Source organism: Pezoporus flaviventris, unplaced genomic scaffold, assembly GCF_033815535.1.
Source record: "Pezoporus flaviventris isolate CSIRO_AGI_PZ_B2104156 unplaced genomic scaffold, CSIRO_AGI_Pfla_v1 ptg000015l, whole genome shotgun sequence".
NCBI lineage: Eukaryota > Metazoa > Chordata > Aves > Psittaciformes > Psittacidae > Pezoporus > Pezoporus flaviventris.
The window spans coordinates 39,055,698-39,073,755 of NW_026892563.1; the positions used below are offsets into that span (position 1 = coordinate 39,055,698).

At 41.0% G+C, this 18,058-nt stretch overlaps 1 protein-coding gene across 2 annotated transcripts in view; it reads left to right on the forward strand.

The window, feature by feature from the left end:
- WARS2 (tryptophanyl tRNA synthetase 2, mitochondrial) overlaps positions 1-18,058 on the forward strand; it is a 45,100-nt gene that overhangs the window by 17,255 nt on the left and 9,787 nt on the right. For both annotated transcript variants that reach the window (XM_061454190.1, XM_061454191.1), the window contains exon 2: positions 8,497-8,754. In XM_061454190.1, the coding sequence (XP_061310174.1) occupies positions 8,497-8,754 (258 nt within the window). The remainder of the gene's footprint in view (positions 1-8,496; positions 8,755-18,058) is intronic.

Here is an 18,058-nt window from a genome sequence, read left to right on the forward strand (position 1 = left end):
TGCCAGGACTGCGGCTGGATCAGCGGTCGTTGGACCTGGAGAGAGCTGTTTCCAGAAGGCACTTGTGCCCTCAGGTTTGAAATGTTTGCTTGCTGCTTCCTCTTTGCTTGTGCCGCCTTCTCCACGCAATGCCTACAGTACTGTAACTATCAAATACTCTCTTTCAAGCACTGTGTGCATCATCTAATGGACTTGGAGGCAGCACGTACTGAACTGGCCTGACCTTCATGCCTTGCCTGGCTGTGCAGGATGTTCCTGCTGATAGTTCAGTACGCTTAGCTCCTGCTGCAACCTCCTGTCAGTGAGGCACTGATTTAGTTTATCTCTTCACACCTTACTTGTGTGGTAGCTGCGAGAACATAGTGTTATTAAATCCTTTGCCCTTTCACTGGGTGAAATGGGCTGCTAAGGCCTGCACTCAGTGGCAGTGCTTAGGTAGTTTGATTGGAGAAGCTTTATTGCCTTAGCTTAAGAAATACCAGTGAATGGTTTGAGAATAATTAATGCAAGGTTAAGGCTAATAGGCTGCTGCCTGTCTTGGACCACCTGAGACCATTAATTGCAGCTCTATGTATGTCTTTGAAACTCAGGAGGTGCGGAAGTAATGCATGTGTCAGCATGCACTGGACCTGCTCTATAACTGAGCCTCTGTGGAATGACTGAGCTCTGAACAAGAGCCATCACATGCTGGCCTTCCAGTTGATACGAAGAAGTGTAGGGAGCCCAGCACAAAGAGAGAGAGCCTGACAGGTTGTGTCCTTGATAAGAAAGATATTGTGGTGTAGAATAAGATTGGTGACAGCTGCTGGGCTGCACACAGACCCGGTGCTTGATTCCTTCACCATCCCTACACAGACCTGGCCCGCTTGTCAAATGTTATCATCACTTCTTGTCCTGGGACCTCTGCAGAGTGATTGAGCCAGCTCTTATGTTCTGTAGACTGCTGACTGCTTCAGAGTCCTTTAGCCGGGGTTTGTATAACCCATTTCACACGGCGGGGAGGGAAGGGTCTGCACTTGCCTTGGGTCCAGAGGTACCTTGTCTTGCGTGGCGGTGTGAACTGCTGCTGCTGATCGTTGTGTCTGTCAGTACAGCTGTCACTGCCACACTGAATGGTGCGTGGAGCTCATAAAGGCAAATGAGAGAATCCATTTGTGGGACGCAGCATACCACATTAAAGGTTCGATTTGCTTAGTCATCTTTAACAAGGCAGCATGAGAGGGCAGCCTAACCCGAATACAGTTATAGAGTGTTCTTTTGCTAGCCCTAGAGGGCAGAGTTAAATTTATAAGGTGGGGTTAGTATGCACTGTAAATGTTCCTCCTTTAAATGTGTTTCTCATTTTAAATATAAATATTAAAATCCTACATTGGTTTAAATATAAACGCATTTGACATTCAAGAAAGGGGCACCAGGCACCGCTGTTTGAATCTTAATTTAGTTCAGTTTCTGGGCAATGAGTTAATCCTTTCTCAGAAGTTGTGTGAAAAACCTGCTGTGGTCTAAATATGTTTCTTTCTAATTTAATTTAAGATCTTTAATCCCTAATTTTAAGAATTAAGCCTGATGAAATAGCACTTGTACAAGCTGAATTTGATGTATTGAATTACCAGATAAAGGTAAACATGTTTTAAAGGTTTCTACAGCAAGTTTGTCAACAAGAAATTACTTAAAAAGCAGTAACTGAAGCAAAGTCTGTAGTACGTAGACTGCTTCTGAGTTTCCCTTTTATTTGTTTTTTTCTATCTCTAATAACATTAACACTTAAATTGCCCAAATTAGGCTTAAAAATTTATGCTTTAGCTAGTAAAATCAGACTCCTCTGTTCTCTCTTCACTTTGCTGTTTAATAACTGTCTTAAGACAGGTTTTGCTAAGCCAGTGTTAGCAGACGAGCGTATCATTTTGGCAACAAGAGCTTTGAAGTTGCAAAGTATTAATGAGGGAAATAAAAAGCCTTGTAGACAGATGGCAAAGATGCAGTAGTTGGGGACTTTTGTCAGCCAAAGACGTTCTTTTGTCTCTGAGGTTGAGGCACAGGTGTAGGGTTTAGTTGGGTTTTCCCTTTTTGATTCCTGTTGGGAGGATCTTCACATTTCAAATGTCAGCTTTTCTCATTTGTGCTTTACTCATCTCTGTGTTTGCTTAGTGCTGCTCTTTCTTCCCTTTCACTTTGCCATTCGCTTTTCCTCTGGCAAATCTGACCTCGCTTCAGTTTGGAACAACTGGGACGAAATGAACCGCCACGGATAAAAGTCTGACAAGAGCAACAGAGTCTGTGAATGATCCTTTGCTGTTTCCTGAGTCGTTCCAGTGTCATTAATCAGCACTGGTGCTGTGGAGGCTGGGTGGTGTGGTATGTCGCCAGCACAGCAGCTTCTCCGTCCCTTTCCCCCACCCCCTGCGTGCCTACACAGTGGGGAAAACTAGAGAGGGAAGCCATCAATCTTCCTTGTCCTGGATGTCAGCAGTGATTCTCCCGTCGACTTCCTGCTCTCTCCATCGTGCCCACCACCTGTGTTTAGAATTAGCTCTGATGCTGCTGGATCTCACTTGGCTTTTCACCTGTTCTGCCCCAACTAAATAGCTGTTAATGTAAAGCAGAGAGGCTAAATGTTATAACATGTGAAGAGTAACCACCACTGGGGGGGGGGGGGGGGGGGGGTGCAGGCAGGGGTGTCCTGGTGCAGCTGCTCTTGTAACACTGTCATAATGTTCACTAACAGTGTGCAGTTTGATATCTCCTGCTTGTGTTTCAGCCCAAAGGTGAGCTTCTGAGCAAGTCTCTTTGTTTTAATTCAAAGATGAAGAAGTTTATTAGATATGTTATAGCTAGAGGCATAACCCTGTCTCCCAACAGTTTGCTTGCTGGGATAGATTTATGAACAAAGTCCAAAGAAATTAATTAGTCTGAAGTTCTGTCCTTCCCTTCAGTTATTCACAGGGTACAATTGGCAAAAGACTCTTTGGGATTTGATTTTTCTATCTGTATGTCTCGCTAGTTGTTGTCTTGAAAACAGAAGACTCCATCTCGTCCATCACTTGAATAGTTTGGGAAGCTGAGAGGTAGTGCCTCTGTACTTCTAGGGCAGGATTAATGTCATCACCCTGTGGTCTGTTGTGTTAAATAGTAGGTCTAACCTGGACTCTGACCAGCCAAATTTTGATGTATACTTTTATGTAATTGTGTAAATGTTTTCCTATACCAAACTAAAAGGAGAAAGCAATCCTGAGAATTGTCACATTCAGCTTTGTCGTACCTCCTTGAACGGGCGCTAGCTTTTTCTGGGTTTAAAACCCACAAAGTGATAAAAGTGTAGGCAGAAGGTTTCTTTATAGCTGTGGGTTGCCTGCTGTCATTAAGTGTAGGATGGCAATATTTCTGCAGAGTTACAAAGAAGAGAGGCTTTGAAAACAGATCCTGTGAATGCTTTCACTTGATTTTTTTTAACTCCTTTGTGAAGTGGAAAAACTATTATGACTGATCTTACTACAAATTTGAGAAGCAGTTTTCTGTTGAAATTCAAGGCAAATATGTGTATTCAACAGGTAAATCCTTGTAGTCAGTCCTCACAGAATTCATAAAGCTAAACATGAAAGGTATAGTCAGGATACTAAGAATTGACAAGTGACATGAAATGATATGCATGGATCTTTTCCTTAACTCTAGCACGTTTGATGTGCTCTCCAGTTCCGACACATTTGTCTCATGAGCAGGGAATGCATGTGGCTTTGACTGCTGAATTGAAGACTTAACAGTTACAGGTCTCCTTACTACAAGCATGACATACTGAGAAGAGTTCTGCTTTGGTCCAAGAGAGCAGCATTGGATTTTGGAAGCTCTGGGTTTTTTCTAGTATACTGTTTTGCATTGAAAATGAATGTGCCCATACTTCAGCTTATCTTTAGTCATCCTACTCTGGGACAAGAATGTAATGCTTATTCCTCATCATTTGAGAGCATTTGGGTATTGACAGTTTTTCATTATAAAGAGCAGAAGTTTATCTCATCATGAAAAAGGAGTTTAGGGAAGAGAACACCTGAATCTTAATGGGGTTTGGGCCAAGCTTCATTTAAAAATGCTGAGGTGAAATGCACTGTGGTGTCTGGAATTGCCTTGCAGAAGTCTCATTGAGAGGAAAATAATAGATGTCAAAACATCTGTCAGATACTATGCTCTTACCAGGAGTGAAGATTAACATGCAGCACTACTGGTGTAGGTGCGCACACCACACAGAGTTAAACACACAAACAACAGGCTCACACTGTGCTTACTACAGATGTCTGAATGAGTGAGTGCCTGTGGGCTGGAGCTGCATGTCTTGTGGCTTTCACTCTGCTCCACTGGGAAGCCTTCACTCCTTTTGTTTTTATCCTTTTCCAACTCTAGTATTTGAGAGCACACAGCTCCCATCCCCTGACCGAAGAGCTCCACTGAAGTGCATTCCAGCCCCATGATTTCATGGTACCAGCAAAACTCCCCTGCCATGCTGCTATGCCACCCGCTGCTTCTCACGGAGTGAACAAACAGGGAACATAAACTCTCTCCAAAGGAGCAATGTTCTCTGTATATTTTTAGTGCTAGAAGTCCAAAATTCATTTAAGGGTTGTTGTTTTTTTTTTGTGGGGGCTCTTTTTAATATAGACTTCTGCTAACACAATGGAATATTTCATACCACCCCATTTGCTGTCACATCTCGTGCTTTATGTTGTTAAATGGAATCAAAGGAGTTAAAGATGAAAGACTTGTAGTCAACTGGTCGGTCCCCCAGATGGGAGCCAGTGAGGGTTTGTTCTTTGTAACTTATTTGCTATGCTTTATCCAGGTCCAGCCTAGCTCAGTTTTCGTTATTGGATTTGCTTGTTTCTGCAAATTCCAGACTTCAGGTTAAGTAATTGCTGAGTTTAGACTCAGTATAATACTGCTACTGTTTGCTGCTCATGTTTGACTTGTTACTTATTACCCATATACTGAACAAATCTTTTCGAAGTAATTATTTACCAGTTGAACATACAAGCACGTTAAAGATGCCATGGTTGCTTTCAGAGGTATTCTCCTTACTGGATAGACAGGGAACTTTGTTCTCTCTTTATATGAAACTGTCCATTTTACGTTGTGCTTGGGTGTTTTCTTTCCAACATGTAGTGTGGCACCAGATGCTTACGTAGTACTACAATGAACCTATCTTTAATCTGTTTAATCTGCTTATTGTTACCCTTCATATCTTTGGAGTTAGTACAGAATTTGAATGTACAGTTTATGTTGAAATTCTGATGTCTTGTGTTTTCTTGGTGAAAAACATTCTCAAACTGCCTATTTAAATGTCCTTATTGTATCTGTACCAATATTTGAGTATATTATACTCAAATTAGGGAACATAATTTTGCCAGTACATCCAGTTTGTTCATAGTGACATAATCTCCAAACTGGGCAGTGATCTGAGCAGGGGAAAAGGCAGAGAAGGAACATGGCATAGGAAGTATATGAAGCAGGGAGTGTGGCTGCAAGGGAATGGAGTCTTTGTGACTTGAGGACTGACAAGGTTTGTGGAGTCCACAGGCTCAGGGTGCCAGCTCTTTTTGGGTCAGGGTGTTGGCACATGAGCTGATCTGTGCTGACTGCACAGAGGGTTATAACGCGCATTTATCCCAGGGGGTAGAGCTGCTTCTGCACTGAAGTACCATTAGCTTCAGTGTCCCAGGGAAAAGAAGCAATAACATCAGAAGATATTTCAGGTGATGCTGTCCTTGTCTAGGTTTGTCTAGGTAGTTGAAAGATGTACAAGTTTCTTCACTATACTTTTAACATAGTCATCTCAACACACTTTATTTAATGCACATCCATAGTGGATTACTAGAAGATTAGGAAGTTTCTAAGCTGTTCTAACAGTGCAGGTAGGAAACATTTTGCATAAAGTCACTGGAGTAATGGTAGCAATAGCTTCCTTACCATATGGCATTCTCTGTGCCTCCTTACTGTCTTGATATTCCATGCAAGAGTTCTTCTGGGAAGCAGGGGGTGAAAAGCGCAAGTGCAGGAAGGAAAGAATACATGAACACAGGAGGGATGAAACTGATAAGAAAATGGAGATTAATGATGTAAGAATTTACAGCCTGTGTGGCAGAGTGTGATTAGACATCTAAATGGGTGCTACATAGTAGGCAGCACTGGGGAGAATTAGAATTGTGTGAAGGAATATCACGATTTGAACTGAGTGCTAGAAGACGGATGAGATGAGGAAATGTGCTCTGACAACTAACCAGCTGTTCTGGGATCCCTGTAGGGCAGAACACCATCGTAGTCATCATCTGTTTATAGCCTTGGTTTCTTCTTGGGTTCTTATTCTCTTGGTGAAGAGCAGGAACATAGGAAGCAAAAGACAAATGTTATGCCTGTAAAGTTGCGTTGCCTAGCAAGTGATTGCATTGCCTAACAAGTGATCATGCCCTTAGTAACATACGTACAGCTCTGAAGCTCCATGCATCCAAAGTTCTCTGAGTTTCTAGAAGATTTATGGACGTTGAGACCCTTCTCAGTGCCAACAAGAAGCTGGTTGCAGCCCTTGGGCCAGGTAGTAGCCTAGCGGGAGGTGAGTGGGTTCCGCAAGTGGTTACAAATGCTCTGCTGTAGTTTCCTACGAAAACAGGTGATCAAATGGCAAAAAAAAAGGAGTAGCATAATTCCATGTTTGTGTAATGCAGAAAAAAGGCACGGATGTTTAAGGACTGGAGCACAACCACTTGAAGTTAGAATTGCTGTTGGAGGAAATCGTGTGCTTTTCATTGCAGTGACTAGTTTGCAGCTCCCGTGCTGGAGGTTCTAGAAGAGATCTTAGAAAATGACTCAAGAATATACTAGAAGTCAAGAAGATACTTAGGATGAGGTGAGGGGGGTTACCGCCTGCACTGAAAAGTGTAGGTATTTATGTGAGCAGGAAAAGTCAGCATCGCTGCTAGCCCAGACCTGCTCTTACCTGTCAGCACAAACACTTCAACATTGGATAAGAAAATTGGCTTAGCTGAAAACCAGGCTTACTTTGAAAGCAATGAGAATTATCCAGCACATTTTGAAGGAAATGGCTGAACTGTAGATCATGTTTAAAAATACAAAGTCTTATCTACTTGGAAATTCTTATTTGTTTTTTTCTGGAGTCTGAGTCAAAATTAAGTCAATTTGAAGTTTGGGGGTTTTATTTTTTTTTTTAATAGTTAAAGATAATGCTACTTGGCCTTGACTCCTGCTGCCATTTTTTGTGGGTTTTTAGTAGTATGTAGGAGGTTCACAGCAATGAAAACAGACTACATTAATCGCTCTACTTTGATATCAGTGTGGCTTATAAAATATAGCAGGAAAATGATCATGTAACCAGAGGCATAATGAAGTTGATGTTCCTGCTGTACAAGAGACTGAGGGTTTGTATTGAGCAGCTTTGTGACTAGAGCTCCGTGCTGAGGTTGGTGGGACCCTCATTTGTAAGTCTTACATGTTCTTACAGCTTGGCATGTAGCAAGCATTTTCACATGGAACATTGCTGAGTTACTTCTGGATATAGTGGAATTCTTTGGGAAGGTCGGGGAGGTAATCGATCATGTGCTGACAGCTTGGGGCTCTGAGAAAATGGTCAAATGGAAGGCTGGGATGCAGGAAAACAAACTTTCCAAGATGGTAACTGTTACTTAGCCAAGCTGTACATTTTTCAAGTTTTTAAATCTTTATTCCCAACCTTAGCTTCTTCGTGACGTTTTTTGCTGCTTCTCTGTGAAATCTCATCAGATGTTGACATATTACTGGTACTGGTGCATCTACAGTATTCCAGGTGTGACCTTGAGCTATAGCAGTATTTCTTTGTAAAGCCCTTTCAGAAACTGTACTGCTGCCAAGATGGGTAGTTTCAGAATTTTGATAATCTCTTCATTATTCTTTGACCTCTGGGACAAGGACTCGGTTTCTTTCAGGAACTGCTCAAAATGGTCTTTGCAGTTAGACAAATAAGACTTGAGTGTTGGTGGGAGTTAAGCTGGCAGCCTACTGGGATACTGCATATGTTTACCACAAAAATGTTTCCATTTCTCTAGGCTGTGATCCCGAGTTTCTGTATCAGAGTGGATAATGTTCTAAAGAGAAACATACAGCTTCGGTTCCAAATCATAGAATCATAGAAGGATGAAAGATGAGGATCAAAAAGATCAAAAAAGGATGAAAGAATCTATGACTTGTCTTCTGAGATCTAGTTTTCACTGACCTTATTTACAGCTATGTCAGTTTGTATATGCAGTCTGACTGCTTAAAATCAACACTGGTTGTCAGTCTCTCTGAGTATTAGGAGTATTAGGATTGACACTGCAGTTACTTTTAGTTAATCCTGAGGTAATTTATAAATGAATACACTGATAGGAGTAGAGACAGGTGTAAGTGAGGCTTTATTAATGACTATCAAATGTAAAAGAGTCTGTCCCTAAAATTCACTTGTTAATTTTATGAATTGTTTGCTAACAGAATATGATCGTGGATCGGATTTTCTCTGGTATCCAGCCAACTGGGACACCTCATCTGGGTAACTACCTTGGAGCCATTCAGAACTGGGTGAATCTGCAGGAAGAGTGCAGCTCAGTGCTGTATAGCATTATGGACATGCACTCTCTCACCATGCCCAAGGAACCAGCTGTCCTGCGCCAGAACATACTGGACACCACTGCTGCCATCCTTGCCTGTGGTATTGACCCGAAGAAGTGTTTCCTGTTCCGACAGTCACTGGTTAGTGCTCCTGTTATATTAGGTTTGTTTCTCAATAAGAGGCTTTCCACACATGTTAATGACTGAGTATAGCATTGATCACCTTTGTGTCAGTGTAGAAAATGATAGCAATGTTGCATTGCGAACTTAGGCCTTGCTGCTGTTTCGAAGTGGCTGAAACCATGTTTGAGAAGTCAATTTAGGGATAAGTATGCTTGAAATTTCCCAGGCAGAGCTAGGAGTTAATGCAGGTTATGAGTAAAACACTGAAAAAGCCTGTTAGGAGACTGTTAATTTAGCTCTGTAAGACCCACTTTAGTCACAAAAAGTTAAATCATAAATGCATAAATGTAGTCTGTGCAACCATAAAGCCAGTAAAGGCAAGTAAAACACATTTCTGTGATTTCATACCAGCACTTAGCAATTAGTCTGCCAGCTGCACAGTTATCTCCAGCAGGTAGCTGGCATGGTAAGTTTTGTGTAGGTTCCATCACCAGGGAGTTAATGTCTTCTCTGGGATTTTTTTTTTCCCTTTGTTGTAACCTGCTTTACATATGTACCTTTTTCCACCTGATCTGGTAATTCATATGTGAGACATTTGCTTCTGCTCTTGACCACCCCAAGGGGTACTGGGCTTACTTTCCTACTTGGCATATGTCAGCTTAGTCTATCACATGCTGCATTTTCCTGGAACACAATTTAGTTTCTTGCTTCATTAACTTTCTGTTATTGACTCTAAACTGGCAAACTTACATGATTTCTGACAGACGCAGATGTGTCATAGCTTCTGCTCTTCTGAAGACATCTTTAACGGATGTCTGACTTGCAACATCTGCGAAGTTGATATGCATGGAGCCTGAATTGTATCAGTGCAAGATGAAATTGTGATATTAAATTCCTCCTTTGAACATGGTTCTTTACAGGCAGAGTTTCCTGTGGTTGTCAAACTGCAAATGACAATCATAGCTCCATATCCCTGGTGGATATTGAAATGATGAAGACAGATACACTTCCCGCTTCATTTTTCCTCTGTATTAAAAAAAATAAATAGATTAGCTCAGAATTCTAATGGAGAAATGTTTAAATTCATTTATGCTTTGTTCAAGTCTGTTTATTCTTTTTAGGAAGTTACCAGCTTGGGTTTTATTTTGTCTCTACTCTGACTTAAATTCATTCATATTGAGGCTACATATACTGGAAAGCCAATGATGCAGTAAAAAACAACCTGGAGTTTTGTTTTTAATTCCTTTCAAGCAGTTGAATGATTCAGCTAGTTACAACACGGACTAGATACACAGGCAGGACTCTTCAGCCTAGGAGATGAAGAAGGTTGTGGTTAGAGAAGAATAAAGTAAAGGTTTATAAAACAGAAAGTAAAATGGAGAAAATAGATAGAGAATGTGTGGTTTATCCATTGAAGAACATGAATCAAAATCAAGTGTCAAAATAAATTAGTACCTGGTAGATTCAACATGAACTGAATTTAATGAAATCCACAATTAGGCTACAAGACTCCTTGGCAGAAGATACAGTGCATGCTGAAACGTGTATGAATTCAGGAAAGGACTTGCTGTATTCATCTGAAATATCTGCTGGGGACTGTTCTATACATGAGGTACCACTTCTGCAGGTAGTGCTGCAACAACAATTGGGATGCTGTTTTGTACTTAGGCTCTTTTCTGATGATTGCTCTTGGAGATGAATATTTGGGCTGTTCCAGTGTTGCTTTTCTTACATTCTTACATGTCCAAAAGCTAAACTACAGCTGTTCCAGGTCTTGCTAAAGCCAGCACAGAGACTTCCCTTGAAGCCAGCAGATTATCACTGAGGCTCTTACATTACAGTTATTAGAATCTGAGACTAGTTTAGGTTGAAAGGGACCTTAAAGCTCATCCAGCTCCAACCACCTGCCACAGACCAGGTTGCTCCAAGCCCCATCCAACCTGGCCTTGAGCACTGCCAAGGATGGGGCAGCCACAGCTTCTTTGGGCAACGTGAGCCAGTGCCTCACCACCCTTGCAGGGAAGAACTTCTTCCTTCTGTCCAGTCTCAGTCTTCCCTCTGGCAGGTTAAAGCCATTCCCCCCTGTCCTGTCCCTACAGGACCTTGTAAAGCCTCCCTCAGCAGCTCTTTTGTAGACACCTTTAAGGTATTGAAAGGCCTCAATAAGGTCTCCCCAGAGCCTTCCTTTTTGCAGGCTGAGCAACCACAGAAAGTATGCTGTATCTTTCAGAATATAGTAATGCAGAGACTGAGTCTTTGAGTCCCTAAAGAGAAAGTATCAGACTCGGAAATGATGGGAGGACAGAACTGTAACTGATGCTTCTACAGAGCCAGTGCAGTCAACAGCCAGTGAAACTTTAGCTAGCTAGGCTTGAAAAATGTTCAGCTTTAGCAAACAAGAGTTTCCAACACCAAAAATTAATCTGATTTCTGTTATAGTGGTTAGGCTGGCCTCTGTTAAAGAGACTAACAGAGAAAAAAAAGTAAAGTTGGCTATTATTGTTCCTAATAGCCAACCTAAACTTCCCCTGGCACAGCTTGAGGCTGTTTCTTCTTGTTCTGTTTCTTGTTACTTGGGAGAAAAGACTGATCCCACCTCACTACAACCTCCTGTCAGGTAGTTGTAGAGCATCATAAGATCCCCCTTGAGCCTTCTCTTCTCCAGACTAAACCCCACCAGGTCCCTCAGTCGTTCCTCATCAGATTTGTGGCTCCAGATGCTTCACCAGCTCCATTGCCCTTCTCTGGACCTGAAAGTCCTTTTTCTAGTATCAAAGAAGGTCTTTTACAATTGTTTGTGAATTCAGACTGTTTCTGAAGTGGTTCAGGCTGAAGTGGTGTGTTGCCTACCCCAGTCAAGTGTACTGGTCAAGTATACCCAGAGATGCACTATGGTCTGTTACAACGGCATTGGCAGGACCAGATGTTTCTCTGGAAGCAATTAAAAGGAATATCTGTGTGTAGTGCTTGATGTGAGGAAAGGAGACAGGAACCCTGCTAATGTGATTATTGTTTTAGTATGATAATGAAATAGTATAGTATGGAATGTCATAATATCAAGATGATTGTTCCTAAAAACAAGGGTGTGAAATGGATTGCAGCTATTGCTAATCAGGAAAGTTTATGGCTTGATTTTTGGCTTGGTAACTGCTCCGTTTTCCAAAGAAGGAGCTGACCTCCCCTTTCCAGCCACTGCAGCACTCTCCAAGGGTGGTCTGAAACCCCACTATTTTGTTTACAAACATCTGGCTGAGGTGTAAAGCAAAGTGACAAAACCCATTTGTATCCTGAAATAGGCTGTATTTCCAGAGGTCCACTGGAAAACAGTGAAAATCCAGCTGCAAATAAAGAACTGCTTTAGGTACTTGCTTACAGGCAAAGTAAATGTCTCTCTTCAATACCAGATCAAACTCATAAATGAGAGATTTCTCAGTAGATTAACTCTACAATTATTAGTGTATTTTGAGTTCTATCTTGAGAATTAGGAGAACTGTAGCTCACAGAAGTGCTACTGCAGTTTCTTCTGATTAGTTTCTTCCAACTAATGGCTGGTAGTACCCTGATTCTGGAACAGTAACAGCAGAATTCATTACCTGCGCTGCAAAAGGATGCTGGTAATGGTAAGTCCCATGAAGGAAATTGCTCAGTCAGTCATTGTAGATGCTTCTGTGGCCTCTTAACTTTCTCTGGATTAACCTGGGCAAGAATGGTCTACAGTTACTGAAGAGGGGGATGTGTTGGTTTGTTTGGCTTACTCTTTCTGTACTTTCTTTCTGTTGGCACTTCTGTTGCTTCTCTGGAATGTTTGTAATATGTGAAAAAGAATATTGATCTCTTTTTTTCCCAAAAGGCTTGTGCATTTGGTAAGGGTTTCACTGCCAGTAGGCTGTTATTTACAACAGGGTTTGTGCAGATTGGATCTGTAATCCAGAGCTCCAGACTTTTCCCACATTTTACCATCATTTCCAATACAATCAAGAGATGAAAGGCTGTTTCTGATGTATCAGGTGTACAGCTAAATTACCCTTAAAGTGCTAGTTTTATGAAAATTAGTTCTGTATGCTTCAGAATCTACCATTTATAAACTACAGGGTTTTATAATATATATAAACAGGAAGTTAATAGCTGGCTGCATATTTCATGTCCATACATAGCAGTCCACCAAATGCCTCCCACACTTACGTTAACATGTACAGACTTGAACTCCAGCTTAGGGGAGTATTTGCTACAAAGAACAAGTGATGATACCTTCAAAATATTTAGAAGCAAGAAGGATGATGCTGAATATTTAGGGGAGTGTTTGGACCTGCATTGTCTGCGAAGGGTTACAAACAAGCACATTTTATTAGAGTATCTAGGAAAACCCAGTTGTGGAACACGTTGGACACTGGAGTGGCCTCCAGTGAGAGCAGCTCTTCTGTTACAGCTTGTTCAATCCTATCTTCTGAAGTAGGAAGACAGGTCAACTTGTGAGACAAGTCATAGAAGAGGGACAATTTCTAAAACAATACAAATAAATGCAGATTTCAAGATGATGCCTTTTTCTTTGGAGCACAGCTGCAAGATGTGCAAACCCCAATTTGATCTTAGAGAAAATAACATCAAGATACACTTTAACTGCCTGCCTTTGCTTATCAGGCATAAAAGAGAAGCAACAGAATAATGACATATCCAATATATCCTGAAAATCCTAGAAGAAAGAGCAAATATATTCTTTAAGTTGTACCATAACTGATAAAAGCTGTACCAGTTGTCTTTCATAAAACTTAGACTATTTTATGAAAACCAAAAAGGACTACAGGGCAGAAATAAGGAAGACAGTAAGCAATCTGCGCACGTGGGAAGCTTATACGGTATAACCCATTTTCTCTGATTCCTGGTGGGTACAATACACATTTCAGTTCTTACCCATAACCATCTCGTATCTCATCTGCTTCACAGTCAAAACAACGGCAGAAACTGCAGTTGCTTTTATGTGATCTCAGGCGGTTCTTCCTGTCCACCTACCTGTTGTAGTAGACATATGCAGAATGTCCGAAGAGAAACTAAAATTCCCTCGAAGTTGATTTAGCAGCAGTGCCTGTTCTGCTCTACTCACACTTCTGTGAGGAGCACTGTGAGTTTCTGGACAACATAACATTCTGTTTCTGGGTAGAAAATTGCAGTTTTCAGCCTTCTGGAGGGGGTGATTTATTTCCCGAATATAATCAGCTGCAGTATCCTTGCAGCGTGCAAGCAAATTGAAGAAGTAACTCTGGGAGGTGGGAATTTGCCAATTTGTCTTAGCCTTGAAAAGCCAAACTACGATAATTTCTATGTTCACACTCTTTCCCTGCTATTATTTTCCAGAAGTATCCAGCTGCTTTGTTTTGTGGGCAGAGTTGGAATACATTCATGCTACTTCTTGTCCAATTTTCAGAGGGGCTGAAAAGCTTCCATTGCATCATAGCTTATAAATTCATTAAAGTCCGTAATTTAGCATAGTCCATTGAAAACTTCCTGTCAGAAGAGGAAGTATGTAACTGTTTAATTTAGAAAATGATTCTGCTTCTCTCATCCCTCTGTTTTCTCCCCCACAGGACTGGGCTAGAGGTAATTGGAGCTTAGTGGGAAGAAAAGTCATGGTTCTTTTTTTCCCTTCCTTCTTCATTAATTTACCTAGTTTATCTCATGCTGTTATGTAGCTGTTGGGTGTTCCTCTCCCCAACAGTCTTCTGGCCACACCAAACTACTTCCTCAAACAGTATTGTCAGACTAGGAGCTTGTTTCTGCAAATAATTTAATTTCAGAATGAATAAAGGGAGGGAAAAGGGTTCCTTGGCCAAAATACTGTGTTCCATCTGGGTTTATAACCAAGTCACCTGATTCCAGTAGGGATATTCTTGGTCAGGGTCTTATTCTATAAGTTTTAACTAAATATACATGAAGATAAGTTGTGAACATGTTCAAAGGTAACAGTGAAAGGTGTAAATACTGATAGACAGCCACCCCCCCAATTCAGCACATTGCTTAATGTGTTCTGTAAAATCAGATGTTGCCTTTGTAACCATGAACTTATTCCACCTACACCTGAGTTATTTCTTTGAACAGGAATTTGGGATACCACGTCAAATTTTCTGTCATGAAAGTGTCTTACTGGGTGTTCAGTTGCTGTGTGCATTTGATTCAAGAGCAGTCTATTTTGTTTTGTTTATGGCCTTCTTATTCTCTCTAGCTGTATGATACAGAGATGCATTACCAAGTGTCCTGGACATACTGCTTGCAGCCTTAGCCATTAATAAAATCCTACTTCTTATTCAAGAAAAATAAATGTGAGCAGCACCTTCTTCTACAAGGCCTTTTGGGAGCACTAACTGGTACTTCTGGAAGAGACAAAAATCCTAACGAATAACGTTTCATTTTCTTTCTTTCTTTAGGACACTTTCCTTCCTCTGGTCAGATTTCTTTTCATACACAACTATCCAAATTACTTCTTCAGACCTGTTTGTCCTCTACACTGTCAAAATCAAGTCTTTGACATTTATTGCCCATTTAAAATGTAGCCCTTCATGAGGTTACACTGCTGAGGGGAAGCTGGCTCCACGTAACAGATACGCAGCAAATTTGCAGTCTTTTACAGAGAAGGGCTGTAGGTTGCAACTTAGGGAAGTCCATCTTGAAAATGGAACACTGCATCTCTTCTTGCAGGTTGATTGCCACTTCAGCTGCTGACACGCAACTATGTATATAAACCTCAGAAAGCTAAGTTCCAATGTTGCTGGTTTGCCAGCTTTCAGATCTGCTCAAAGTATCCATGTTCTTGAACCGCATTGCTTGCTGTCCTCCTGAGCTGTATGTCTCAGCATGGAAAGTCAGCTAGAACTAGTTGCGCTAAAAGTAGCTGTTGCTTATCCATGTATATCATCAGCTTTGGCTGTGGCCAGGGAGTAGCAGCAGTAACTTGGTATGGAATAGCTAAGATCAAGGACAAAATAATGGATCTGCAAGGAGAAGCCCTGAGGTTGTACTTCAGCATATAACATCTCAGAGGTGATCGAAGTGTAACTTGTGATCTGAGTTTAATAATGTCAAATGGCCACAGGAGTGAACAACTGAGAAGCTCTTTGTCTGTAAAAAGGGAGGGCAGGGCATTCATCCAGCTGAAGAAGCAGAAATGGTTGTGCCTTCTAGACAACTGCTCATTGTCACTTGGAAGTGGCCACCTCTGCTAAATAAGTGTGCTTTAAAAACAAAAGGAATCTGACTGGGCAGCCTTGGTTTTGTTGGGCCACAAGAAATGGATGTAAGTAGTTTGTTCTGGAAGTAACTCTTTGATTAGTGTTTAGTAAGCCAGGTTGTGGGGGACGCTTAATGCAATGGAAATCAAGGAGGAAATGTGGTACTGGGAATAGCAGAGAGATGACCATCTCTACCCTTTGAGGAATATTGATGGGTTTTACAGACTTGGAACAAATTAGGAAAGAAAACTGTTAGAGTGGGCAAGAGCACAGGAGAAGAAAAAGTTAATGATTTGATGTATTCACTCAGCAAAGGGTATGATTTGGGGTTACTATATGGATCTGGTTAAACTTGTTTGTGAAAACTGTTAATGGGAAGTAGTTGGCTTTGTATGGGAAACAATAAACACAGGACTTACAAGACTGTTAGTCCTCCAGAGATTTTCAGCCAAACTACAAGAAATATTTCTTGAGAAAATAATGTTTTTATTGAAAATAAGCTATTATATTCTTTCAGAACACAGAAGTAGCTGGAATTGACACAAAGCATTTAATGGATTAGATAGCTGGTTTTCAGAATTAGAAGTGATTGTGGCAATCTTGGAGGTTGGTTGGACATACAGTTCAGGAACTGTCACTAGCTGTGAGTTCTCTTTGTTGGACATAGAATTAAGGTTTTCTAAGTTTTGTAGGATTTTTATCCTGGGGGATTTGGGGGAGAGGACACTGCTGAGAAACTGCTGCTTCCATTGGAAAAGAGCTAAGCTGCTTATTAGCTGTCCTCTTTCAGAAAGCTGGGGCATTCCTGAAGTACATCATAGCTCCAGAGGGTACTACTCTTGTCAGATGCAAACTAAATTCTTTACTGGTTCAAGTATACACTGAATAAACTGAATGGATTGGAACTCTGTATATTTTATTTCCTAGATAACATGGTTAGATTCTGAGTGAAATCCTTTAAAAATGAAAAGGCAGAAGACCTCCTACTTTTTTAAATGAAAACTGCGTAGAGACTTTGACAAAGGTCTTCCTTGTGGTGGCACAATAAATGCAACCTAACGGAATAGGAAGCAACTGCAAATCAGTTGACGGATTGATACAAAGATGAGTTGTCTTTTCTGTTTCATTTCTATTTCCTAGAGGGATTGCCTCTCTCTGTAGTACTGTGGGAAAATAAAAGTCCTTGTGGGATTGAATCAAAGAGAAAATGTGCTAGTGGGATTGTTATTGACCCACACATCAAGACAATAATAGTAATCAAGTGATGTTAAGTGAGATGGTGCCTTAACGCTAAATAAAACTACATCAAGCATTTGATTCTTCTGGTTAAAAAAGGCATCTTTTGGGAAAGAGGCCTTTTCCAATTAAATATATTTCCTATTGGAATCCAAAAGATTCAAAGATTAATATTTAGTTCAATAAAATGCATGAGGAAGGGCAGGCTAAGACGTAGATGAATTAAGCACAGTAGTTTGTGTCCTTTTTGAGGATATTCTTACAAATGGAGGAAAAAAAAGTCTAAATAAAAGTGGTCACACTGATTTCAAATAATTTCAGTCCTGAAAGAATTCTCTAGTATTCTTGAATGGAATCTTCTTTTGAAAGTCTTCAAAATCAGGTTTTGAATAGGAAAGTCGTAGAATCATAGAATAGTTTGGGTTGGAAAGGACCTAAGGATCAGCTAGTTCCAAACCCCCGCCATCAGCAGGGACACCTCGCACTAGACCATGTCGCCCAAGGCTCTTCCAACCTGGCCTTGAGCACTGCCAGAAGAGGAGCATTTACCACTCCTCTGGGCAGCCTGTTCCATTGCCTCACCACCCTCACAGTAAAGAGGGTGAGGTTCCTTATATCTAACCTAAATCTTCCCTGTTTCACTTTGAATCCATTGCCACTTGTCCTACCACTGTGGTTCCTGATGAAGATTCCCTGTCTGGCATCCTTGTAGGCCCCCTTCAGATGCTGAAAAGTCTGTTCTGAGGACAGAACGCAATGGTTCATTACACCAGTTCATAGTAACATGTAGCACACATACATGCCACAAAGGAAGTGTAGAATAGGCCTTTCTTTTCCTGGTATCGTATACATCTTCACTTCTTCCAGTT